At 50.4% G+C, this 26,244-nt stretch overlaps 1 protein-coding gene across 1 annotated transcript; it reads right to left on the bottom strand.

The window, feature by feature from the left end:
* Positions 1-19,473: 19,473 nt before the first annotated feature.
* Positions 19,474-24,702, bottom strand: PIM1 (Pim-1 proto-oncogene, serine/threonine kinase). Its single transcript, XM_081094371.1, has 6 exons — positions 24,260-24,702; positions 24,049-24,155; positions 23,869-23,919; positions 23,406-23,772; positions 21,666-21,842; positions 19,474-20,936 (listed from the first exon to the last, which is right to left on the bottom strand). The coding sequence occupies exons 1-6, from the start codon at positions 24,339-24,341 to the stop codon at positions 20,779-20,781; spliced, it is 942 nt and encodes a 313-aa protein (XP_080950497.1). The 5' UTR covers positions 24,342-24,702; the 3' UTR covers positions 19,474-20,778.
* Positions 24,703-26,244: the final 1,542 nt, after the last annotated feature.

Here is a 26,244-nt window from a genome sequence, read left to right as displayed (position 1 = left end):
CCTATGCTTCCCAAACACGTGCATTCATGCCTTCATTCCTATATTTATCAAAATGTGTGGTTTGTCAACTATTTGCTGATTAGTATGCTAATAAGTGAGGCAAAAATAAAAACCAGGATGTGGCCTGGCTGGCATGGGTCAGTGGTTGAGCATCAACCTATGAACCAGGAGGTCACAGTTCAATTCCTGGTCAGGGCATGTTCCTGGGTTGTGGGTTCAATCCCCAGTAGGAGGCATGTAGGAGGCAGCCAATCAATGATTCTCTCTCATCATTGATGTTCCTCTCTCCCTCTCCCTTTCTTTCTGAAATCAATAAAAATATCTTAAAAAATTAAAATTTAAAAAAAGGATGTGGTCTTGGCCTTGAATCAAGAAGGAGGTTTGTGGGGGAGTGATTACAATCCTATATAATAAAAGGCTAATATGCAAATCAACTGAACAGCAGAATGACCGGTCGCTATAATGTGCATTGACCACCAGGGGGCATGCGCTCAACGCAGGAGCTGCCCCCTGGTGGTCAGTGTGCTCCCACAGGTGGAGCGCTGCTCAGCCAGAAGCCGGGCTCAGGGCTGGCAAGCGCAGCTCCCGCCTCCGCGGCAGCACTAAGGATGTTCAACTGCCAGCTTACAGTCAGTCGGACATCCCCCAACGGCTCCTGGACTGCGAGAGGATGCAGGCCGGGCTGAGAGACCCTCCCCCTCGAGTGCACGAATCTCATGCACCAGGCCTCTAGTGTTATATAATAAATGAAGTAACAGAGGTAAGTCCAAAGGGTGGTGTTATCTCTATTTCTCAGTGGTTTGTTCAACAAGTGTTTATTGAGCACATGCTGTACGTCAGGCCCTGTTCTGGATGTTGGAGCTACAGGGGTGAAGAAAACGGATACAGTTCCTGCTCTTGTGACACTTACATTCTCCACAGGGCAGACAAGTAATAAGCAAGTGAACATGTAAGTATATATCATAACCTCAGCTAATGATAGGTGCAAAAGAGAAAAGGAAACAAGGGGATACAATGTAGGTTTAGCTCAGATAGTGAGACTTAGCCACTCCTAATCATTCCAGACTCTTGTGATTGACTGTTTCAGGAGCAGGCCCAGGACCCAGGCCTCTCGGAGGCCTTCCGATGAGGGATGTCTCTCAGGGAGGTGATGCTTAAGAGGACTGCAAAGATCTGAGGGAAGGGCATTCCAGGCAGAGGGAGCAGGAAATGCAAAGTTCCAAGCAGTGGGAACGAGTTTGTTGTGTGCAAAGAGCAGTCAGAAAGCCAGTGACTGGAGCACGGGGTGAGTGAGGGCATGGGGTGGGTCGATGGGTCCAGCATCTCTTACAACCCCCTAATGTATCTACCTCTGCATCAGAGTGGAAAGCTAAAACCAAATGTGCCCAAATCCCTTGCAGCTATGGTCCTGCGAGGCTGGGTGTGGGTGTGAATCTGGGACAGCAGAAGTGAGGCAGAGGCCATCTTCCTGCACTGGCTGCAGCTGGCCAACAAGGTCATAGTTTCCCAACCCCTGGGTGGCTATGTGGTGTTTTCTGGGAATCAACAATTCCAAAGGTGAGCCCCTGATCCCCAGCTTCCTGAGGGGGGCAGTGGCAGCAGCCTGGCAGGCAAGGTCTTTGGCATCATGTAGGAGTCATTCTTAGAGGCCTGCACCAATTCCTTAGATTCGGTCCCGTTCTGCCTCAGATACCTGGGGTGGCCTCTGGTTTCCTGTAGCTGGTTCTCATAGATATGGGGTTTGGGTCCCCTAGCTCTCATGTTTCAGAGACCCCACCGTTAAACAGAGAGGCAGCCATCTAATCCTACCTCTGTTTCCCAGGGCCCAGCCAACTCCCTATTCATAACAAAACATCTCCCCTCCCACCCTAGCTGGTTTGGCTCAGTGGATTGAGCATCGGCCTGCGACTGAAGGGTCCCGGGTTCGATTCTGGTCAAGGGCATGTACCTTGGTTGCGGGCACATCCCCAGTAGGAGGTGTGCAGGAGGCAACCGGTCAATGATTCTCTCTCATCATTGATATTTCTATCTCTCCCGTCCTCTCCTGAAATCAATAAAAATATTTAAAAACAACAACAACAACAAATATCTCCCCTTGCTTGCTACCTCAGGTAGTTCTAACTTGGTGAGAGAAGTGTTGGCAGCCTTGATAAGCAAGTCTGCATGTTTCTTTGTCTGCCATGATGGTGAATTGCTCAGAGAATCTGAGTCGATGTGGCAGGCGTGGTTCCTTTTGGCTGTCTTTCCCTGAGTCTGGTTACACTTGGCTAGGCGTTCATTGACCTGCTCTTTATTACAATTCCCACAGGCTAGCCAGATATGGAAACGATACTGGATGTGGCTTGCCAATTAAGTCAACATGTATGGAGCGCTACGATAAGCAAGGCCTGTACAAAACGCACCGAGGGAGATGTAAAACTTCCCTCCCGTGCTAACAGGCTAATGGAGCTGTAGAGATAGCCCCTAATAACTAATGCTGATGGAGTGTTTACTAGGTATTGCTCCAAATGCATGAACTAATTCTCTGTGAGATAAAGTGTATTGTTTTCCCTATTTTACAGATGAGGAAGGTGAGGCCTGGGAAAGTTGAATCTCTTTGCTAGAGTCACACATGAAGTGGCAGTGCCGGAACTTGAACCCAGGCAGCCTGGCTCCAGGGCCCCTCAGTTAATCTGAGGCACAAGGAAAGCATTAGGAGAGCAAAGCAGAGGTAGAAGTGACTCCTGCTAAGAGGATGGGGTCGGCTTCCCCTCCTCCGAAAGAAGTCGTCTATCTGGTCAACTCGGAAAGTGAGCATTGGACCTGGACTCTGTGCTGGGCCTTGACAAAGGGCCTGGTGATCCAAGATGAGTGAGACCTGCGTCCTGCCCTGGAGGGGCTCACAGAGGAGGCGGGGAAGCTGATCACTAAGAACATTAATTGGGATGGGGTGGAGGGGGCGGTAACAAGGAGTGGATCAACTATTAGATGAGGGGACACACAAGCTGGGCTTTGAACAATGAAGATGGTTTGCCAGACCAATAGTTTGGGTGGGAGAGGTGTGTGTGTGGGGGGGGGGGGGGAGGGGATTGCAGAAGGCATTCCAGGCGGAGGGAACAGCAAGTTGGGGGGCAACACCGTGGTGTGTCCAGGAAGGGGGAGTTCAGGGGGGCCCCCGCAGTGCAAGGGCAACAGCCGCCAGGAGGCTAACCACTGGCTGTGCTGAGGACGCGTTTGCCCTTTGCTCTGGGAAAGTGTGTCTCACAGGAGGGTTGTAATCCCGTCGAGTATGACGAAGTCAGTTTAGTAGGTCAAGACCAATATTTAGAAAATGAACAAGAAATTGAATGGAGTAGACTAAAAGAGAGAAAGCCCGTGCTTTTGTATTAAGAGTAAGTACAATTGTGTGCAAATGTTTCAGTTTTATCTATGGCGGCAGGTACTGCAAGGTTTCCATCAACCCACTCTCCTCCGTTCATTTTAATAGCAAGGCCCCACGTGCTGGCACCTGGTCGCTCAGCTAGAGCCCACCTTCCCCCGCCTCTCTGCAGCCGGGGGTGGCTGCCTGGCTGCGCTCTGGCCAGCGGAGTCTGAGCAGACGTGGCGTGTGCCACTGCTGGGCTGTGCTCCTGAAAGGAACGGCATGCTCTCCTTCGTGTCTTCCCTCCCCCCTTGCCCTGGCTGGATACAGACATGATGGCAGGAGCTGGAGCAGTCACCTTGGGCTCGGACATGGAAGCTGTTATTGATGGTGTTCGAGCCTTGAAAACCACATGCTCAGACTCCAAAAGAGAAAGTAAGTTATGTGAAGGAGAAGTTAATTTCTATTGTATTTAAGACACACTTACATTTTTATTACATTATCTCAGACCTATCCCTACTACACACAATGTGTGTGTATATGTATATATAGTAGGTATATGGCTACGTGTTCATATATATGTTTATACACACAACCATACCAGTTCATTCTGTGAATTATATTTATTACTGTAGATTGTGGTTAAAAAAATAGAGAAACTGCCTGCCCTTCAAAGATATTTAAAGCAAGTGACTGATAGTATCGGATTTGTACTCCCAAGCTGAAAGGAGTGTAAGGGTCGCTTAGCCCAACGAGTCTTCTTATGCATGGGAAACCGGCGCCTAGAGGTTAGGTGACTGGTTCAAGGTCCTGAGGCTCAGTGGCCAGAGCTGGTCCTTGATCTCTGAGCCCAAGCCCGGGCCCTTTCAGTGTCACCAGTTGGCAAAGGTTCATTTATCTTGTTCTCTCTTTCAATCCCCCAACACTTTTCTGCACCACATTGACCCCTACATTTTTCATTAGTTCCATTCAATTCAGCAAACATTTTTTGTAAACCTACTGCATACTAGTTTGTAAAGACATAGGAACGACCATCATTAAAAACTCCTTACCTGGTACCACGAATGGACACTGAAGTAAGCATAGAGCTGTGCTCACGCGTGGATCTGCAGACACGTATGTCCCAGCTCCAACCTGAGAGGCTTCGAGGCAGTGACTCCGGGGAGTAATGAGCACATCCAGAGCCAGGTTGCTCTTTAAACACCATCCCTCAATCAAAGGCCCCGGTGCTTTGGAGAAGTGGTTGAGTCCTGGCTGGGGAGGAGACAGGGTGAGTCTGGCCCATCTTGCCGGGGCAGGAAGTAGGAAGGTCCTCAGAAAAAGATGGGAGCTCTTCAAAGACACAGGAACCAACCCGCAGGCGCTCCCAATGGCCAAAGCTGAAACAGCCTGGGCAGCAAGAGTACTGGATTTTATAACCCAGCCGTGGGCAAACTACGGCCCGTGGGCCGGATCCTGTCCGTTTGAAATGAATAAAACTATTGAAAAAAAAGACCGTACCCTTTTATGTAATGATGTTTACTTTGAATTTATATTAGTTCACACAAACACTCCATCCATGCTTTTGTTCCGGCCCTCCGGTCCAGTTTAAGAACCCATTGTGGCTCTCGAGTCAAAAAGTTTGCCCACCCCTGTTATAACCCATAGAATAAAATTAACATGCACGAGTCCATTCTCATATAAATAAACAATTGCATAAAAAGTTACTTCCTTCACTGAGTGTCTAGATGACTGGAAACATGAAGATTTCAAAACTGAGTACCAGAGTGCTGGCCGGTGTGGTTCAGTTGGTGGAGCATCATCCTGTGACCAAAACATCACCGGTTCAATTCCCGGTCAGGTTGTGGGTTTGATCCCCCGTCTTGGCGTGTGCAGGAGGCAGCTGATCTATGTTTCTCTCTCACATTTCCCTCTTCCTCTCTCTAAAGTCATTAAGAGCATGTCCTCGGGTGAGGATTAAAAGGGGGGTGGGGGGGAGGCATAGAGCCCACTCTTAAAAAAAATATATTGATTTGCAGTTGGGTAGGCTTGAATAATCACACTCTTCTTAATTAATTAATTAATTTTTTTGGAGCGAAACATCAATGTGAGAAACATCACTCGGCTGCCTTCCCCTGCACCCTGGCGAGGGATTGAGCCTGCAACCTGGGGTCGAACCAGTGACTTTGATGCACCAGACGACACTCAACCAGCTGAGCCACACGGCCAGGGCCTGGATGGTCACACTGGTGGTACCTGGAACAAAGCCCGCGGGCAGGCTTGTCACGCTCTACATCTATAAAGTGGGGATAAGACCATCCACCTTGCCCAGCTCACGATTCTCCAAAGAAGTAAAAGTATATGAGAGAAAGATTACAAAAACCATCAAACAAACCCTCCATCACTGAGGACAATTATCTTCATTATTTATGAACCCTCTAATTGTGAATGTGCCTTCTCACTGAAATTTATTTGTGACCCCCAAAGTCAATACTCACAGTGCTTTCCTGGCCATTGCAGACATGTGCAAAGCACCGAAAATTTGAGTCACCCGAAGCGCACGACTTGCCCATGTGCAGGTGGAACGGAGCGATGCTTTCTCTGCCTTCTGGTTGCAGTTCTCATACTCTGAACAAGTGTCCTTTTTGTGTCCTTTTCCCCACAGGTTTGTGCTTTTTGTTGGTGACTTTGCTGTTTAAAACTGCTCCCAGCCCGATCGGCATGGCTCGGTGGTTGAGCGTCGACCTATGAACCAGGAGGTCACGATTCGATTCCTGATCAGGGCACGTTCCGGGGTGACAGACTCGATCCCCAGTGAGGGGCGTGCAGGAGGCAGCCGATCAATGAGTCTCTCTCATCAGGGATGTTTCTATCTCTCTCTCCCTCTCCCGTCCTCTCTGAAATCAATAAAAATACTGAAAAATAACTAACTAAATAAATACATAAAACTGCCCCCAAATGTCGTGCTGAAGTGTGTCTAGTGCTCCTGGCCAGGGAGGCAGTGACGTGCCCTACAGAGACAGCACAGCTGACAGGGCAGCTTCCCTGGGGCCCGAGGTACAAGGCTATTGGCATGAGTTCGACGTGAGGAGGTCACAATACAAGAACCTCCTAGTTTCGTCCAACATTTTTTCCTTACACTGTAGGTGAGAGGCCATAGGAACGTAACCCTTGTTTATATCCATCAGCCTGTGGTAAAATTGTTTTTTTTTACTAAAATTGGTCATTTCACTTAAAGTCACAGAATCTATCAGCCACGTTAAGTGAAGACTTACTGCCTATATATGACATAAGACGTGTTTAAAGAGAAACACACATAAACTGTGACCAGAGGCTTGCAGGGAGCGGACCCTGTCTCTCCCCTGTTGCAGCGACTCGGAACTCACTAATTCAGTGCTCACAGCAACTTTATAGAAGTTACTGTGAGTCACGAGAATTGACTATATGTAGTGGCACTTCCGGTGTGCCTGGCCCACCCTATTCTTCCCTTGAGATCGTCTCAAACAGGTCTTACAACACCCTAGGAAACGGGTTTTGTCTTAGGCTCCTATCAGTCGCTCAGTGGAGAAGCCGGCTGGCGAGGAGTTTGCCATGTTCTCGCTCTGACAGGTGTCAGATTCACTGAGCACTTTGTAGTCGCGTCCTTTTCAAGGAGGTCAGTCATTTTCCCTGATTACTATACTCCTCCTTGCCAGTTTCAGAGAGAAAGGCTGAGGTGACAGACATTTGAATTTTTTTTTCCCCCACAAATGTCCTGCAACTTTTTATTATGAAAAATTTCAAACATAATCCCTGGCCAGGTAGCTCAGTTGGTTAGCGTGTTGTCCCAATACGCCAAGATTGGCGGTTCAGTCCCTGGTCAGGGCACATACAAGAAGCAGTCAATGAATGAATAAAAAAGTGGGACAACAAATCCATATCTCTCTCTCTCTCTCTCTCTCTCTCTCTCTCTCTCTCAAATTAATAAATAAAAATTAAAAATTTCAAACAAACAGAAAAGTTGAAAAAAATAGTAAAATGAATACCCATCAACTCTTGAAGACTTGTCACAGGAGTGATCAGATTCACGTAGAAACAGAGAATGGAGCTGGGACCAAGCGAGGGAAGGAGCCAGAAGAATTTTCGATCTTGCAAGGGGCTGGACTCGGCTCAGGCGGAATGCCAAGGGGCAGGGATGTGGGGGAGCCGATCCCTGTGGCAGGTAGGAGGGAGGTGTAGACAGCAACTCAGGCTGTCTGTGAGCCCACAGCCCACTGCTTTGGCTGAGGCCTCACACGGCGGCACAGTGTTTCAGCCACTCGTGTTAACTCAGCCTTCGCCTGTGGATCTGAGGGCCCAGCCTCCACTGGCAACGAGGTTCTCGGGGAAGATGTGTTGTGTTTCAATCACATGATAAACACATTTTCGAAACACGACCCCATCGAGGCTGGAGATTGTCTCTTCTTCATGGTACTTGTCCTTGAGGTCTCGCTGCCCTCCTGGTGCTACTGTTCTGGGAGCTGGGGACTGAGTCTGCGTTTCCCTTATTAAGGAATGACTTTCTAAACTTCCGGTTCCCACACGGGTTTGACTGGACAGGAAGGAAGAAGACCTGAGACCCGGCCCCCGCCACACCAGAGGTTCCCAGCCCAGCTTCACGGTTTTGTCTGAAGGAAATGCGAGGGTGATAGAGAGGAATCCTGCCACTGAGAACCCGCGTGACACCTTCGGCCAACAGCTTCCCCGTAGGCCTCCGGTCGCTATTTGTTAGTACAAAGCAGGCAGCTTATGGTTGGAGGTTGGTTACCCTTAACATTTTATTACGGATCCTCGCGTCTGTTCTCCAGGTGTTCCATGTGCCCTAATCTCGCCTTTTCATGAGATTATAAACCTTGACCTCACACCTCAAATATTCATCTTTTAGGGCCTGCACAAAGCCAAGGGCAGTGACAGTGTGGTGTGTAAAGAAAGACCTTCAACTTGGAGATAACTTAGTCAGAATTCTTCTCTGCCACTCACTAGCCATGGGACTTTGGTAAATGATTGAGTTTCTGAGTCTGGTTTTCTCATTTTTAAGGGAAAAATGATGGTACCCTGGTAAAGTGTCTGTCACATGGTAGGCACCCAATAAATGGTCATTCCCACAAATGAGCTCACGCTGTCTGACACCATTTCCATGAAATTCTAGAACAGGTGCAACTAATCGGGAGTGACAGAAAGTGGATCAGTGGTTGCCTGGGGCCGGTGGGGGCGGAGCCTTCGGAGGGCTGGAGATCCATCTCTTGATAGTGCTAGTGGTTACGCAGGTGTGCACAATTGTCAAAACACATCAGATCCTGCACTTAACGTGGGTGTTAGTGAGCGAGTGTAAATTATCCCTCAACAAAGTTGGTTTAAAAAAAGTTCATTCCCTTCCTTTCTCTACCAATGAAAATATGTTGGATTAAGGAACTCATTTCAGAGTCAAATATATATTTTAACTTCTTTTTCATTTTATTATTTTATTTTTAACCGATTTTAGAGAGTGAGGAAAGGAGAGAGGGAGAGAGAGAGAGATAAAGAGAGAGAGAAACATTGATGTGAGAGAGATATATTGACCAGCCACTTCCCATACCCAGTCCAACCAGGGATTGAACCTGAAACCTAGGCATGTGCCTTTACTGAATCGAACCCATAACCTTTTGGTGTACGGCAAGCATGTCAAACTCATGGCCTGCGGGCTGCATGTGGCCCACAATGAATATTTTTGCGGCCCAGCCAATATAATGGTATATAAGAAACATTTTAATAAAAATTTTGTAACTTGCCCTAACCGGTTAGGCTCAGTGGGTAGAGCGTTGGCCTGCGGACTCTAAGGGTCCCAGAGTCCTAGGTTCGATTCTGGTCAAGGGCATGTACCTTGGTTGCGAGCTAATCCATGTTTCTAACTCTCTATCCCTCTCCCCTCCTCTCTGTAAAAAATCAATAAAAAATATATTTAAAAAAAATTTTGTAACTTAATTTTTACAATATCCTATTATACATAATTATTAATAATGAACTACAACATTCGCTAATGACTGATGACTATAATCATGTTGCATTCATTTCCTTTATGCACCATTTCTCTCCACTAATACTAGCGGCGAATATTTTAGCAGCCGATGGCCACGTCATTAGTCTTGGACTGACTTGTTTGGTGTGCGCAACAGGAAATATTTCGCTTTCAGAGGACAAGAAAAATAGGTTTATTTGCGTCATGCTTATTAATTGTGCAGTTATTCAGTGTCTGGTAAGTCAATGTTCAAGAAAAAATATTAATTTTTATTAAAATGTTCCATTATTTTATGTTAATGATGACTCACTTATTTCAGCCCTTTGTATTCAGCATGTCTCTATTGAAATAAACCTACGTTTCTATGAAAATTGAAGCTTTTGTGTTTTTGCGGCCACATAAACTTAAACCTTGCTTATTCGGACCATGTTGCCTTTGGACTTGGCATGCTTGGTGTACGGATGAGGCTCCAACCAACTGAGCCACACCGGACAGGGCAAGTTTTTTCATTTTACATTATTCATATCACCATATAAATTCCCCCATGAATTGATGTAAATAAATGAGAATTGCCTAAATATCAAATCTCACTTTTTAAAAAGTGTATATTTTTATTGATTTCAGAGAGAGGGAAAGAGAGATAGAAACATCAGTGATGACAGAAAATCATCAATTGGCTGCCTCCCACACGCCCCACACTGGAGATTGAGCCCACAACCCGGGCATGTGCCATGGCCTCCTGAGCCACACCGGCTGGGCAAATCTCACTTTTTAGCTGACTTGTATTATAAAATTGGAGAGATGTGTCATGAAGGACAGAGGGATCAAGATACAATGAAAGTGTACTTAAAGGCAGTACACAGCCCTGGCCAGGTGGCTCAGTTGGTTGGAGCATCATCCTATGCATCAAAAGGTCTTGGGTTCAATTCCCAGTCAGGGGGTATACCTAAGTTTCAGGTTCAATCCCCAGGAGGCAACTAATCAATGTTTTTCTCTCTCATCGATGTTTCTCTCCCTCTCTCTCTAAAAAAATTCAATAAAAACCCTGGCCTATGCCGCTCAGTTGGTGGGAGCGTTCTCCCATACACTGAAAGGTGGCAGGTTTGGTTCCTAGTCAGGGCACATACCCAGGTTGTGGGTTGATCCCCAGTCGGGGTAAGTATGAGAGGCAACCAACTGATGTTTCTCTCTCACATCCATGTTCCTTTCTCTCTCTGTCTCTCACTCTCTCTCTCTCCTCCGCTCTAAAATCAATTTTTGAAAATCAATAAAAAAAACATATCCTTGGGTGAGAATGAAAAAAAATCCAGAAATCACTAAGTTAAAGAGGGGAAATATTTTCCCAGTGAAATATTAAAAGCTTGTCACAAAACAAGGCGATAGCGATGGAGTGGCCTGGGGGAACTTTTCACTTTTGTCAGCTCCTGTTTCTTATCACCCTGTCGCCCTCTCCTCCTAGAGCTCCGCCTTTCCTCTCAGGGTCAAGGGCGCCTATCGGTGTCCGAAGGAGTTTTCCTGGAATCTGCTTGAGCAACACTTTTACTTACATTTCATTGGGCATAACCTTGTCTTATCTCCACAGCTAGCTGCAAGGGAATTTAGTCTTTGTTCTTAAGGAAAGTCATATGATCAGTGAAAAATGAGAGGTTTATTACTAAGGAAGGAAAGGAGAATGGATATTGGCAACAATCTCTGCCCAGAGCCCTAACTGGTAACAGAATCTATATATATATAAAAGCATAATATGCAAATCGGCCGGGTGGCAGAAGGACCGACTACTATGATGCGCACTGACCACCAGGGGGCAGATGCTCAGCATAGGAGCTGCCCCCAGCCCGCAGGCCCGGATCGCCCAATCGGGGCCTACCAGCCAACCTCTTGGTCCCTCCCCCCGACCACAGGCTCTGATTCCCCGGGGGTGGGTGGCAGCGGATGCGGGCAGCACCAGGCCAAGGCAGGTGAGAGCAAGTGGGGCTCCGATTGCCCCACTGGTCGCCCCACACACAGAGGGCGACCGGCAGTGTGGGGCGGGGCCGGTGAGCTGGCAGGAATGGCCAACCTCTCGGTCCCTCCCCCAGGCTGGCAGGCTCTGATCACCCAATGGGAATGGAGAACCAGGGGTGGGTGGCGGTGAACATGGGCAGTGCCAGGCCAAGGTGGGTGCGATTGGGGAGTGGGGCCCCAATCGCCCTGCTGGTTTCCCCACATACAGAGGGCATTGGTGGCAGGGGGCGGGGCCAGCTTCTGGCAGCCGGGGAAGATCGGCCCTGATTGTAGGCCAGGCCTAATGACCCTACTCATGCATGCATTTCATGAGCCAGGCCTCTAGTAGTTCATATATGATGGTAGAAAATTGGAAATTACACAAATGAATAATGTACATCTGTATTTTGGCCATATAAAATCTATAGCTCTTGAAATGGAAACACTTCAATAGCACATTGCTAAATGCAGGGGAAAAACAGGTTACAAAAATATGAGCTCTGCGCTGTAAAATTACATAAAGAAAATATACATGTATAAAAATATTATATATATACTAGAGGCCTGGTGCACAAAACTGTGCACTTGGCGGAGGGGGGGGGGGTTCCCTCAGCCCAGCCTGCACCCTCTTACAGTCTGGGAGCCCTCAGGGGATGTCTGACTGATGGCTTAGGCCTGCTCCCTGGGGGCATCCTTAGCCCTAGAGGTGGGAGAGGCTCTCGCCACCACCACTGCACTCGCCAGCTGTGAGCCTGGCTTCTGGATGAGCGGTGCTCCCCCTGTGGGAGCGCACTGACCACCAGGGGGAAGCTCCTGCGTTGAGTATCTGCCCCCTGGTGGTCAGTGCGCATCATAGTGACTGGTCATTCCACCATTCAGTCGATTTGCATATTAGCCTTTTATTATATAGGATATATATAATCTCCTAAGAGTATTTCTCTCTGGTGTGGTAGCATTATAGCACATCACTTTATTTCACTTTATACTATCATTTTTACTAAAACACATTTGTGGTTTTTAAAAATACTACTTGCACTTGGAAAATTTGTGGGCATCTGTGTCTCTTGGGAACTTCATGAGTGGAACTGAGAAGCGAGCAGTGGCGGGTGGGAACTCGGGTTGGAGGCCTCACATTGTCCTGCAGGCACCAGTGAAATTCAGTTCCTGGGTTACTGGGAGACCCTGGGCAGGGGACTTAGGCTACTGGTCCCCAGGCCTGGAGCTCAGGAGAGAGGTCTGTGCTGGAGTTCCAGGAACCACCATGCAGAAGACGCGCGCTGGAGCTGGGAGACGGCACCTGAGGCCACTGTGCTGGGCTTCCCTGTCCTCTGCAGTCACTTCCAGCCTTTCCCCATCTGGGTCTGTGCCCTGACACACACACACGCGCGCACACACACACACCCACACACACACACACCATCACACCATCTCATCACCTGGGGGATAGCCTCACACCAGTTGAGAGGCCGTGGGAGGAGATCAGGGGGCGGGGAGGAGGAGGGGGGAGGCCAGGGTATTTATTTCTCTGGCTCGCTCCCTGGGGTTCCCACGGGCTGGCTGCCTCTGGGATGAAGGTCACAGATCTCATCAGGCAGGCTTCCCCACACCTGCTTCCAGCTGCTGCTCCGTCCTCGGCCCCTCAGGTGGTGGCCCCTCGTGGTTTCCCAACACCTGCCCGCACCTTTGGAAGGAGTTCTTGTTCACACTCTCGTCACTCGCCCGCCCATCTGAGAGTGCCATCTGTTTCCTGCTGGGGGCATAGAAGTCGAAGGCAAACCTGGGGTCCTGAAGCCAGGGGAGGAGTTTCAAGGAGGGCGGGGCCAACGGTTTTATGAAGCTTGCTGGCAAGGTCAAATCCAGGATGAGGTCTCAAAGGTCAATTGGAATGGGCACCCCCTCTCCCCCCAAAGGAGGAACGGTGAAGGGAACAAGGGAATTGGGTGGGTGGTTATCGGAGGAGGGATCTGAGTTGGAGATCAGAAAGAAGATAAGGTGTGAGAGTTGAGAGGAGGGAGTGGGGTAGAGGAATCAGGGCAGAGGTAGGAAAAGGAGGCAGCCAACCCACAAAGTGAAGAAATAGGAGCCTTTAGTCAGGTGGGGTAAGCAGGTAGTAGCCCCGAGAATGAGTGTGTATGCATACTGGCACATACACATCATACATGTCTATGACACCCACACCCCCTGTACTATGTGTGCACACCAACACACACATAAGTGCATATACACCGCCCTGGTCACCACACACACCAAAGATACAACATGTGCACACACACACACACACTCACACACACACACACACACCAGCACACCATACCATCACCCTACACCACATCAGACACACACCACACACACAACAGTCCCTGCTGAGCCATGGCTCTCACGGGGAGCCCATGCAGTCAGGTCTTGGCTTTGCTGCGACACTTGTCTGTTTGCTGTCGCCACATTGAACCCTAAAGGGTGCAGATGAGAAAAGCCTGGTTCTGTCTGCTCACACGTGGAAAGGGAGTTCTGTGTTCTTGGCATGGTGCCTGGGGCATAGTGGGTGCTCCGAAAGGACATCGGGAATGGCTACTGGTTACTTGCTCTCCCCCTGGGATACCGGGCAAGACCTACACCTTGATGGGCATGCTGACTCCTAAGCAGCTTAACCCAGGGGGCCCCTCAAGACTGTCCACACCAGAGAATCCTCTAGTGAAAATGGACCAAGTGCTACAACGCGCATGAATTTTCATAACATAACGCTGAGTGGAAAGAGCAAGTTCCAGATCACTCCATTCATGCATGATACTCTTTTTATAAAGTTCAAGAACAACTATTTAAACACTATAATTTAGGAGCACATGCCTATAAAGTAAAAACTTTTTGAAGAAATCTAAGAGAATGCTAAACAAAATTTAGGATAGTAGGTTATATCAGATCGAGGCAAGGGATGGAGTAAGAGAGGATCGTAAAGGTGGGTGGATATCACTGTCGATGTCTGCTTCTTGAGTTGGGTGACAGGCTCACTACCCAGCATAATATCATGATAACAGCAGGCCATGCTTGGACCAGAGGTGAGAATATATTAGGAACCAAGGATTACGATTAATCCAATTCTGGGCATCGTATGTCCTGTTACAATAAATAAAAATAAAGTCTGTCCTCTCAGCTTGACCCTAGTTCTGCTTATTTTTGCACTTCCTCCCACAGCGATGCTGGGGGTCACTGTAACCTTGCTCTTTGCAATCGGGGTTACTAGCACAAGGCTGGGCAGGAAGTGAGCTGGGGGGATGAGGCCATATCTGCTACAACACTGTTCTCGATAGGCCCTTTGTGGTAAGGGTTTCCAAGAACCAGCAGAGCAGTTGAAGGAGCTGAGCAACATTTACAAGAAATGTGCGCTTGCTCCACCCCTTCCCCCTCCCCCTGGTCCCCTCTCTCCTCCCTTTGCCGCCTCCTACTCTTCCTCCCTGCCCAGGCCCAAGTGAAGGGCAGCCCACAGGAGCCAATAATGAATATTGGCATAGAACAGAACTGCTTACCCGGCTCTCTGGAGTTTGGGGAAGACCTTCCCGGACCACCAGATCCTGGGCCCTGAAGTAACCTTCCCAAATGTTTATACGAGGCAGGTTAGCAGAGCGATGATGAGCCTGGGTCCAAACGCTGACCTGGCTGCTTCTTAGGTATGTGACTTGGACATGGGAACGAACTGCTCTGCACCTCCGTCTCCCTCATCTGTAAAATGGGGATAAGTCATAATAGCATTTACCTCACGGGCATTTGTTGTAAGATGACATTAATATGTGCAAAGCCGGTGTTAGCTATTATGGCTAAGTGTTAAGAAAGAGGCAAATGAATCAAAGAGACCGTGGTCTGGTGCAGGAGTCAGCCAATTTTTTCTACGAAGGGCCACATGGCAAATATTTCGGCTTTGCCAATTATAAGGTCACAACTACTCAACTCTGCCCCTACAGCACTAAAGCAGCCACAGACAATTCACAACTGGGTGAGCATTATTTATGAACATTGATAGTTGAATTTTATATCATCTTTATGTGTTACAAAATAATATTCTGCCCTGGCCAGTGTTGTTCAGTGGTTGGAGTGTCGGCCTTCACACAGAAGGGTCACAGGTTCTATTCCTGGTCAAGGGCATGTGCCTGGGTTGCAGGTTCCATCCCCACCCTGGTTGGGGCACATGCAGGAGGCAACCAATCAACATCTCTCTCTCACACACATTGATGTTTATCTCTCTCGCTCGCTCTCTTCCCTCACCCCTCCCTTCCATTCTCTAAAAATGAATAGCAAAAAATATCCTCGAGTGAGGATTAACAAAAAAAAATTTCATTTGAACTTTTTCTTCCATTTCAAAATGTAAAACCCAGTCTTAGTGTGCAGGCGCACAGAACCAGGTGGTCTGCCAGACCTGGTCAGCAGGCCGTACTGGGCTGATCCCTGCTATAATGGGGGAAAACAGCAGCCCTCCTGGACTTCTCTGCTCTATCTGCATGTTCAATTTACAGGTGAGCAAACCGATGCTCATCCTTTAAGTCCAGTTGAAATGTTGCCTCCTCTGTGAAGCCTTCCCAGATCACCTCAGCCAAGGAGGCATTATCTCCTATGTGATAAGCACTAACTTGTTCATTACTTTTTACATTTTATCATGAGGCTCGGGACAGGTAGCTCACTTGAGTGGAGCATTGTCCTGGATATGCCAAGGTTGCTGGTTCGATCCCCAGTCAGGGCACTTATAAGAGTCAGCCAATGAATGCATAAATGAGTGGAACAACAAGTCAGTGTTTCTCTCTCTCTTTCTCTTTCTCTTACCCTTTCTAAAAATCAATAAATATAATAAAATAAAATTTTATCATGAAATATTTAAGATTAAAAAATCTATACAGAATAATGCAGGGTGACCCTGGCCAGTGTGGCTCAGTTGGTTGGGCATCATCCTGTGCATCAAAAGGTTGCCAGTTTGATTCCCGGTCAGGGCACATAGAGGGGTTGCTGGTTCAATCCTTAGTCGGGGGTGTGCAGGAGGCAGCTGATTGATGGTTCTCTCTCACATCAATGCTTCTCTCTCCCTCTCCTTTCCTCCCTTCCTCTCTCTCTAAAAATCAATACTACTACTACTACTAATAATAATAATAATAAAGAATGGTAGAAGGGGGTAAAGGAGGGATAAATAGTGATGGAAGGAGACTCGACTTTAGGTGGTGAACACACAGTACAATATACAGATGATGTCTTATAGGATTGTACACCTGAAACCTATATAATTTATTAACCAATGCCACTCCAATAAACTCAATTTAAAAAAAAAGAATAATGCAAACACCTTAATCTTTGCCATCTGGCTCATGAAATGAAGCCTTGCCCAAATAGTCGAAAGGCCCCGTACAGATATCCCTCCCAAAATCCCAACCTCCCTGCCTCCTCCCCAGAAGCAATAACCACTCTCCTGACTTTGGGACTTTATTGCCCTGTACTTCTTAGTACTTTTACTGCATATACATCTGCATCCATAAGCAGGAGCTAGTATTTGTTTGCATGAGTACTCTCATATTTAACTCAATCTTCCCATTATTTAAAAAGCATCTTCCTAATAATCCAATCCAGGAGTAGCTCTATTTGGAGATTAGCCTCAGAGAGCATGCCTTGCCCAGGGCATCCAGGTAAGTGGTGGTAGGCTTCAAAGGCCGAGGAGGGCTCCCAAGGTGATGCTCCTAAAGATTGCTCCGTCTATATCCTTCTGGCCACACAGTCATATTAGTTATCTGACTTCCGTTCCACTCTAGACTTTAAAAAAGAGACTACATGTGATCTGTCACCCTTCCTATACAACCCCTAGTATTTTGTACCCAACAGAAGCATGCTATGTATTTCTTCAGAGGCCCTTAGTAGTCTCAGTAGAGGATGGGGAACTGCCAGAAACTCAAGGGGAACAAGGGTGGGGCTTTACTAGATTTCGTTATAAGTTTGGGGCAATTTTTAATTGTTCACGTGTCAACTTTACTGGAAAGGATGAGGCATGCAACCCTCATGTTCCAAGAGATTGTGAGATGGGGGAAGGGAGGGAAAAGGGGAACCTAGAAAATCCGCCCCCAGAACCAAGAAATCCTCCCTTCCTCTCCTGCAGCCACAGGGGTAGAGCTAGGGCTTGGGATCTAATCCAAGCTGAAGGGTAGACGATGAGAAGTGATGGGTATTACAGCCTGGACTCTCAAGCATCTTGATAAGACAGCATCCTGGCCAGTGTCCAGAGGATGTGTGTATGCACCAAGGGGAGAGGACAAGATGACCCACAGGGAGAATGTTAGAACTGCTGCCGATGCACATGAGCAAGAAGCCCACCTTTACTAATACTTATGCAAATTGAGTGTGCTTTCAGCATAGCAGGCCTCCACCAGGCGGTCCTAGCTACCATCTGGTTTAAACAAAACTCAAGAAATGAACAAGGGCCCTGGTCGGGTTGCTCGGTTGGTTGGAGCAGCATCCTGTAAGCCAAAATGTGTACAGCAAAAGGTCACGGGGTTTGATTCCCGGTCAGGGCACATACCTGGGTTTCACATTTGTCCGAGGTCTGGGCATGTATGGGGGTCGGGGAGGCAGCCAAGTGATGTTTCTCTATTTCCCACTCAGTATAAAATTAGTAAACATATCCTTGGGTAAGGATTAAAAAAAATGTATATATAAATGAATAAGGGGCTTAAAGATTCCTGCAAAGAAACAACGTACTATAAATACTAATTATCTCAACCAGGGATAATGGAAGAAAATTGAACATCTCACTTATCTCTATACTAGTGTCCCAGTGCACGAATTCATGCACATTGAAATTAATTAGAAGAAATATTTTAATATCGCTATTTGCCCTTTCTCTATAATAGAAGTGTCAACCAAATTCACGATCAACAATGACAGATCGAAACGCACGCGTGTGATTGGCGCCAGCGAGAGCTTTATATGTATTGCAAATGCGTGAGTCAACTTAGCCTTTTATAGAGATATAAAAAGCCAGTGTCTGTGATGACCAGGACGACCAAATGACCGGTCACCATGAGGTGCATTGAGCACCTCTTGGTCCTTGCCCCTCGGCCCGCAGGCTCCGATGGATCAGCAATGGTGAACGGGGGAATCGGGGTGGGTGGCAGGAGGACTGGGCTGGCTGTCAGGCTGTTAGGACCACCAGCTCATCCCCGGCTGCTCGGGGGCTCAGGACTGCAGGAAAGCGGGCACCGGCGACCTCACCTCCATGCGTGTGTGCCAGGCCAGCCACTGATGGAAGGCGCTGCCCGCTCAGGGCGCTCATGCTGGGGTGAGTAGGTCGCAACTTCTGTCAGCACCTCAAGCCCTAGCAGCACAGTGGCAGTGGTGGTGGTGGCACCTGCAAGTGGCCCCGGGGATGAGCTGGTGATCCCAGTGGCCTGACAGCCCGGCGGCAGAGGCAGCATTCAGCCTGGGGCTGGCGAATGGGCAGAAGATGGCCCTGATTGCAGAGGACTAGGCCAAGGGACCCTACCCGCATGAATTCGTGCACTGTGCCCCTAGTCGTTTATAAACCTGTTGTCAAGCACATTGGAGGGGAAAATCCTGTCTGCTTGTCAAAAAGCGCATTTCTCCTCATCCACCATTATTCATGGCCAAACCCCACACTGCATATGAAGGAAACTTGAGTCAGTAAACTAAGAGTAATTACAGTTTTTCTGATAACTGCAGTATGTAGTATGGGTTCGTGCTCAGTTTTACCTGTGGGGGACAGTAGGGCTGTTTGACAACTCAGCCCTGCTCACTAGAACCTTCTGCAATGATGGGAATGTCCTCCATTTCCTGGGCCCCTCGTCACAAGCAGCTATTTCATGAAATGTGGCTAGTGCAACTGGGAAACAACCCCCCGTGCTGTATTAGAGAAACTAGAATTTGCATTAGGAACAGAGACTAGGACCTTATGGGGGCCCCTCAAGCCAAATCGTGTCCATATGACTGCCTCCCCCCCCCCCCGCCCCCCCCAGCCATACATTGTTTCAGAAAAGCGATTATTCCCAGAAGTCCTGTTGAAGGAACCTGATTTAAGCTGAAATTCCCTTTTTCCTCCTAGGTTAGATTTTGACACTTACCAAGTGGTTTAATAAAAGCGCATTAGCAAGTCTGCATAGATAACACTTAGAAGCCACAAGTTAAGATAAAAGGTTTTTATTCAAAAAACGCCAGGTATAAAAAAAAAAAAATAAGATTATCTTTTATTCCCCTGTACAGTATTTCACTCAGTAAAACCAGCAGGCTACGTGCTCAAAACACAGCCCCAGAGAGGATCCGGAAGGCACACTGTCCAGAACTGGTTTCCAGCTATCTACCCTATATACACAAGTCGGCAACTCCCCTCCCCACAGAACCCACCCACTTGGGTAAGCAGGCGAGAGGGGCCTGCAGCGGTCCCGCCTGAGCCCCATCACCCTAAGAACAGAGCAAGTGTCGTAGCCGTCCCCCAAAAGGTCCCCAAGTTAGAGGAGGAAAAGAAAACTATGGCAGCAGCCGTGGAAGCTTGGAGCTGAAGGGAACCAAATAAATAAATAAATAAATACATAACGTTGACCTCCAGGTTAGAATGCGCATCTTTCAAAAAAAAAACAAAAAAAAGAAAAAAACAAAAAACAAAAAAAAACCCAAAAAACAAAACTAAAAAAGAACAACAGGTAAAATAACTTAAAGGCAAAAATTTTTTAAAATTAGATCAACTACAATCCTTTTGTACACTATCATGCCAACTGTACACACATTTACAGTTTTTCTGTTGATTTTGCATTGTTTGTGCATTTTGTGTGTGTGAGGTCTTGGCTTTGAAACAGTGAAGTAAAAACCAAAAAGGAAGACCAGAAAAAGGGCAGGTGGCTCAGCGTTTGGCCCTGTAGCCTCTTCCATGGCACCTTTCTTATGAAGGGTGGGGAGAAGGGGGCGGGAGAGAAAAACAGGGAAAACCAAACCCGGGCCGATTTTTGGAGAAGCAGCAGGTAAAAGAGGCAAGTTCAAGTATTTCTCCCAGCACAGCCGGAGTCCCCACAGAAGGCACTCAGAAGAGTCAAGGAAGAGGTGACAGGGACTTAAAAAATGGTGCTAGTCCTATCCCCAACCCGTTTTCCCCTAACCTGACCATCACGGCATTCAGTGAAGGGAACAGTTCCATGACAGGGCTCTGACCCCCACCCCCTCCCCCACCCTCCCCACCCCCGGGGTTTTGCGGAGTCCAGCAATGCTGGCTGCACACCTATGAGAAGGAGAGAGCATCTACGAGGAACTGAGGCCTAGGACACCCAGAGGAATTTCTTTTCCCCTGTCCGAGGCCCCTCCAGGGGCCTGGGGTCTGGAATGAGTTGTAAATATTGTTCCTGTATCAAGCACTGTGCTGCTTGGTGAGAAGTGTCACTGGTACAAAAGCTCCCCCTCCCTGGAGCATCTGCCAGGAGGGGAGGACCTGCTGGAAAGGCTGCTATTTGCTGGGCCCTGGCGACAGGCTGTGGAGATGGATCTCAGCAGTTTCCTGGGGCAGGAGCACATCTTGCATCCACGGATGATTCTGGATTTCTTCAAAGGATGGCCGATCGGATGGTCTCAGGGCTAAACACCATCTAATGAGATGCTGACACTCTGCAGGAAACAAGAAAGGTTATGAATGACTCAGTTTGTTTTTGTGATGCAAGGGCCTTCCAAGGACCCACAAGTCTGAGGTCCAACAGAGACCACATACTTTCTAGAACTCATATTCTTTAGTGAGAATATAACATCTGGATCCAACCGTCTGCTTTCAGCTAAAAAAAACACAGCACCCCTCTTAAATCTGTGGTTTCAAATTTCAATAGCTAGAGCCTTTCCCACGACACCCACTCACCCACCAGAAATACGAAGGAGGATGACTAGGGATTGTGATGAGACATCAGTGAGCAGGAGGTGATTCAATTCACCTACCAACTTACAAATACGAACACCACCCACAGTGAGGTCACTGGGACCACAATGTTTAGAGCCGGCCTCCACGTAAGGGAGAAGGCTCAGCAAGCACTCCACGTTTTCCTCCCTGGCAAACCAGCCAGGCACTGAGGGCTCAGGATGATTCTGTTGGTACTTTAAACACCCTTTCAGAGAAACTAGTTGTCTTTTGTTACTAGTCGCACACCTGCCCTTCCTCTGACCTCCCCCAAGAATGCTCAACGGCAAACCCTCGGCTTCCTGGGGGTCAGCTCTCAAGGGGGAACTGCTGGCCTAGGACTGGAAGTCACAGGCTGGCCACCTCCTGGAGAGTGAAGCTCCCCAGAATTCAAAGACTGTGGAAGCAATCCCCAGATTGCTTCTCTTCAACAAGGGGTTTCCAGAAGTTACCTGAAGAGACCCTCTGCCGGAAGAAAACTTGGCCCCTGACGATCTCCTCATCGTGCTCAAAAGGAATATCTCCACAGACCATGTCATACAGCAGGATCCCCAGGGACCAGACCGCGGCCGACCTGCCGTGGTAGCGATGGTAGCGGATCCACTCTGGAGGACTATACACTCGGGTCCCTGTGAGCCAGGGGAATAAGAAGGAAAACACACTTTTAGCAAAAATAAAACTCAAAGCAACTGAGTGGTATCCTGAGTAACTCTTTAAAACAAAAGGCACCCCAGCCCTTCCCTCGGGAGCTGGTGAACTCAATTTACCTCCCTGAGCTCAAAGGAGTGGATAAGCAGCTTATGGCATCTCTCCAACCCAAAGCATTACCCACCTCTCTACCAGCCCAGACCATAAACTGAAAGTCTTTACAAGCCGCTCCAAGAAACCAAGGGGCTGGCCGAAGACCCAGAGCCTGAGGCCTGTATGGGGCAGGACCACCCACAGGGGAATAAAGGGATGTATGTCTGCATAATCAGGGGAGGTATCCCACAGACAAACCCTAAACTGATCTAAAGGTTGCCCAGGAGCCAGGGTGAGATTCTCAACTCAGATATGTGTAGGTGAGGGCACTTGCACAATATCCTAAGTCAGGGTGCCCTTTGGGAGGCCTTCCTCCCGCCCTGAGTGCAGGCGCAGACACCCACGCCCTTTCCTCCCCACACTGGAAAGGTAGACAGATCTGCAGAGCTGGTTTCAGACCACGTGATTCCTGTTTACAAACTTTGGGTTGTAAAAAAAAAAAAAAAAAGGAGGGGCCATTCTTCTGGTGCTCACCAGGGGGCAGCAAAGACTCGAAAGAAAAAAAACATGGGAGGATCCGACCAGCCATTAACTGCTAAATACAAAAAAATGCAGCCCAGCCCAGCGTCCTCCAAGGGCAAATAAACACAAACCACAAGCCCCAGTCACAGGTTTTGAAAGGCTGTCGTTTTTTAGGCTAAGCGGCTCAGGTGACCCACCCCACTCGGCTTTGATCGCCGGCTCTCCGGCTCTCCGTTCCACCTTTTCTGAAAGAACCTGCTCCAAGCCCCTCCCTAGGATAGGTTTTCCTCCTCTTCGGAGACACCCAACTAATTTTCAAACTAGCAAGAGATCTTATTTCACAACATTCATTCCCGACGCCCTCACTGAACAACACCGAAAAAAAAAATCAACAAAATGAATTATTTAGTGAAACTATTTCTGTCTCTAGCCCTTATCTGTCCCTAGATCAAAGGGGAGGAAAAAAATGCAGTCTAAAAACTACCTTACAGAAAGCTAAACTCTTCTAAAACAAAGCAAAAAAACTACAAAAACCGGCATCAATTTTCATCTCTCCCACTCTCTCCTCCCTCTTCCACCTCCCATCCTATTCCTGGCGGGGAAACTGGGTCAGACTTCAGAAATCTGGGCTACGGCCGGTTGCCCACAACCTCTTATTCATCCGAAAAGCTTGGAACCCACTGAATTCTACTTTAAAAAAATAATAATAAAATAAAATCGTGCCAGAAACATTACAGGTTCCGCTGGCTTGAAATCCCCGGCTTTACTACGCTGGGAAGCTCCCTTCGCCCCACCCCTGCTATCATGGAGCCAGGCTGCCCGATGACCTTTACAAAGGGCCAGAGAGGGAAGCTGGCCCGAGGCCCCCGGGCCCGGCCGCGTCACCTGGGCAGCTCCCTCCCGGCAGCTCCCGCCCCGGCCTGGCTCACCGTCAAAGTCCGTGTAAACGGTGTCCTTGAGCAGCGCCCCCGACCCGAAGTCGATGAGCTTCAGCTCGCCGCGGTGGAGGTCGATGAGGATGTTCTCGTCCTTGATGTCGCGGTGCAGCACCCCGCAGCTGTGGCAGTGCCGCACGGCCTCCAGCACCTGCCAGAAGAAGCTGCGGGCCAGCTCCTCCTGCAGGGCCCCCCGCTCCGTGATGAAGTCGAAGAGGTCCTGCACCGGCTCCGGCCGCTCCAGGATCAGCACGAAGCTGTCGGGCCTCTCGAACCAGTCCAGGAGCCGGATGACGCCCGAGAAGCCCGAGCTCACCTTCTTCAGCAGCACCACTTCCATGGGCACCCGGGTTCCATTGGGCTGCGGGCACCGGGAGGCTGCGTGAGCGCGCGAGGCGGGGGGCGCCCCGCACCCCACCCCCCCACCCTGGGGGTCCGCTCCCTCCTGCGCACTCACCAGCTCGCCCCAGTCGGAAATCCGGTCCTTCTCCACGTGCTTGATGGCCACCTGGAAATCACCCCCGGAGAGCCGACATTAGATCCCCTCGCTGGGGCCAACACACAGCCCTGCGCCCCCTCTCCCCGCCCCCGCCCCGCGACCCCCCGCCCCCCCCCCCACGGCGTGGCGCCCACTCACCGGCAAGTTGTCGGCGACACGGACGCCTGAGTACACGGAGCCGAAGCCGCCGCTGCCCAGCAGCGGGCCCACCTGGTACTGCGACTCCAGGGGCTCCTTCTCCTTGCCTAGCGAAGGGGGGGAGCAGGGGACTCAGCGCCGGCCCGCGAGCCCCCAGCTCCCCGCCGGCGGGTCCAGCCCCGGCCCCATCCCGGGGGAGGGGGGCGCTTACCGGGCGCCAGCTTGGGGGCGTGCAGGTCGTTGCAGGGCGCGGCGCGCAGGTGGGCAAGCGAGTTGATTTTGGACAAGAGCATCCCACCCTCCAGGGTGTCGGCGCAGGGACTGCCTGGAGCCGCGGCCGCAGGAGCCGGGGACCGGGCGGCGCCTAGGGCTGGGCTAAGGCTGCGGGCGGCGATGCGGCGAGGCTGCGGCTGGCGCGGAAGGCCGAGGGCGAGTCGGAGGACAACTGGGGGCTCTGCCGGGGCTGTCGGCTGGTGGACCCACCCGCGGGGTCAGGCAGCGCCGAGGGCGACGGGGTTGGCGGCTCGTGGGACTCGTGTGGCAGGGCCGCGGCACCGGGGGCTGGTAGCTGCTGCTGCTGCTGCTGCTCGTCCCGCCGCCGCCGCCGTCGCTGCCGCCAAGTCCTCTCGGGCCTTCGCCGCCGCGGCCGCTGTAGCAGACGCCGGGCTCGCACCGCCGCCAGGAGTAAAGGGGCGGAGCGCGCCTGCGGGGGGCGCGGGCGGGCGGGGAAGGGGCGGGGCCTCTCCCGGGGGCCTAGGCGGGGAGCCGGCTGCCGGGCAGACCGAGGGAGGAGAGGGGGTAGGGAAGCCGCGGGCCAGGGCGACTCCCCTGGTCCCCGCCCCGCGCGCTTGAGCGCCGCGCCCAGGCCCCGCCCCCGCCGGCGCATCTCCAGCCAACCAGAGGCCGACTGATCTGCATAACGCGGACGCCCCGCCCCCGCCCCGCCCTGCTCTCGCGGTCAGAATGGTCTCTACGCCGCCACGACGTGGCGGGAAGGAAAAGGCGCCAAAATGGAGGGGGAGGGGCGCGGGGCGTGCGGGAGGCGGGAGCTGGGTGTAGAGCAGCCGGGAGGAAGGATGGGGAGGGGCGTATCGATTCAAACCCAAACAATAACAAAGCCTTCAAAGGCCGCGCGAGGCCGGCTCTGCGGCTCTGCCTCGGAGGTTTTTGGGTCAAGGGCTCGGGCTGGAGCCAAACACGTTGCGCAGAGACGCGGGGCGTCCGGGGAGGCCGGGCGGCCGGCGTCGGTGTGAGGGACGACGTGTGTGGGGATGCCGACGAGGGTGGTCTTTCCGTGTGACTCACACCCGAGCCCTCCCGGTCGGCCTGGGCGGGGTGACGCCACGCTGTGGGCGCGGGCCGGGTCCTCGCGGGCGGGTGTGTGGGGCGCGTGGGGGGAGCATCTGAAAGATGTGAGTCACGGCGCTTCCGCGGCGGGAGCGGAGGGGCGCAGGCCCGGAGTCACACGGGGAGAACCCCGCGTATGGGGCGCGGGGTCCAGATCACGACTGTCAGCCCGTGCGAGACGTCACCCCCCCCCCGCACACACACGCACACGCTATTCTCAAGATTTTTATTTTAAAAGAGCAGAAAAGAACCTGGTTCCGCCGGTGATGCGTGGGCCCGGCAGAGGACATCACGACGCCAGCGCGGTGCCCGGCCCGCGCGGGGGGCGGGGAGGAGCGCGCCTGGCCGAAGCGCGCGTGGGGCTGCGCCCGGGGCCCGCGGTTCCCACGCCGCGGCCGTTCCCGGCCGGGAGGAGCGGCGGGCAGCCCCGCACCCGCTGGCGGCCCGGCGTGTCTCCGGGGAAACCCCCTCTCGCCCGAGGAAATGACACGGAAAACGGACCGAGGCGACGTTCCTCCTTTGTTTTTCCACTTCACGTGGGGTTGGCCATGACGCAGAAATGAGAACATGAAACTCTCCGTAATGCGTGCGTGGGGTTGTCGGTGGCGGAAGTAAGGAAAAGCTAACTCTGCCCCCCTTTCATTTTTTTCAAGATCCTGCCGCTTGAAAGAAGAAAAGGATATTGGAGGATCCGTACACCTGCAAGTCATTAATGAACTTCAATGTCCCATGAAAAGTTTTCTGCAGCGCTGAGTTTATAAAGATGCCCAGCTATTTTACAACGTTTTTGAATTTGTTAGAAAATATTATATATTTCCCTCTGTGTCCTGTGGCTTAACTCATTCATTT

This window comes from Myotis nattereri (genome assembly GCF_964212035.1).
Source record: "Myotis nattereri genome assembly, chromosome: 6".
NCBI classification, from domain to species: Eukaryota; Metazoa; Chordata; class Mammalia; order Chiroptera; family Vespertilionidae; genus Myotis; species Myotis nattereri.
This window is presented reverse-complemented; position numbering and strand designations above follow the sequence as displayed.

Excerpts from the sequence above, each read along its gene's own strand:
- PIM1 (XM_081094371.1), bottom strand. The coding sequence starts at position 24,341 with ATGCTCTTGTCCAAAATCAACTCGCTTGCCCACCTGCGCGCCGCGCCC. Across the intron at positions 23,920-24,048 it reads GTGTCGCCGACAACTTGCCG|GTGGCCATCAAGCACGTGGA; the intron begins GTGAGTGGGCGC and ends GGTGATTTCCAG. Across the intron at positions 20,937-21,665 it reads CCGGCAGAGGGTCTCTTCAG|AGTGTCAGCATCTCATTAGA; the intron begins GTAACTTCTGGA and ends TGTTTCCTGCAG.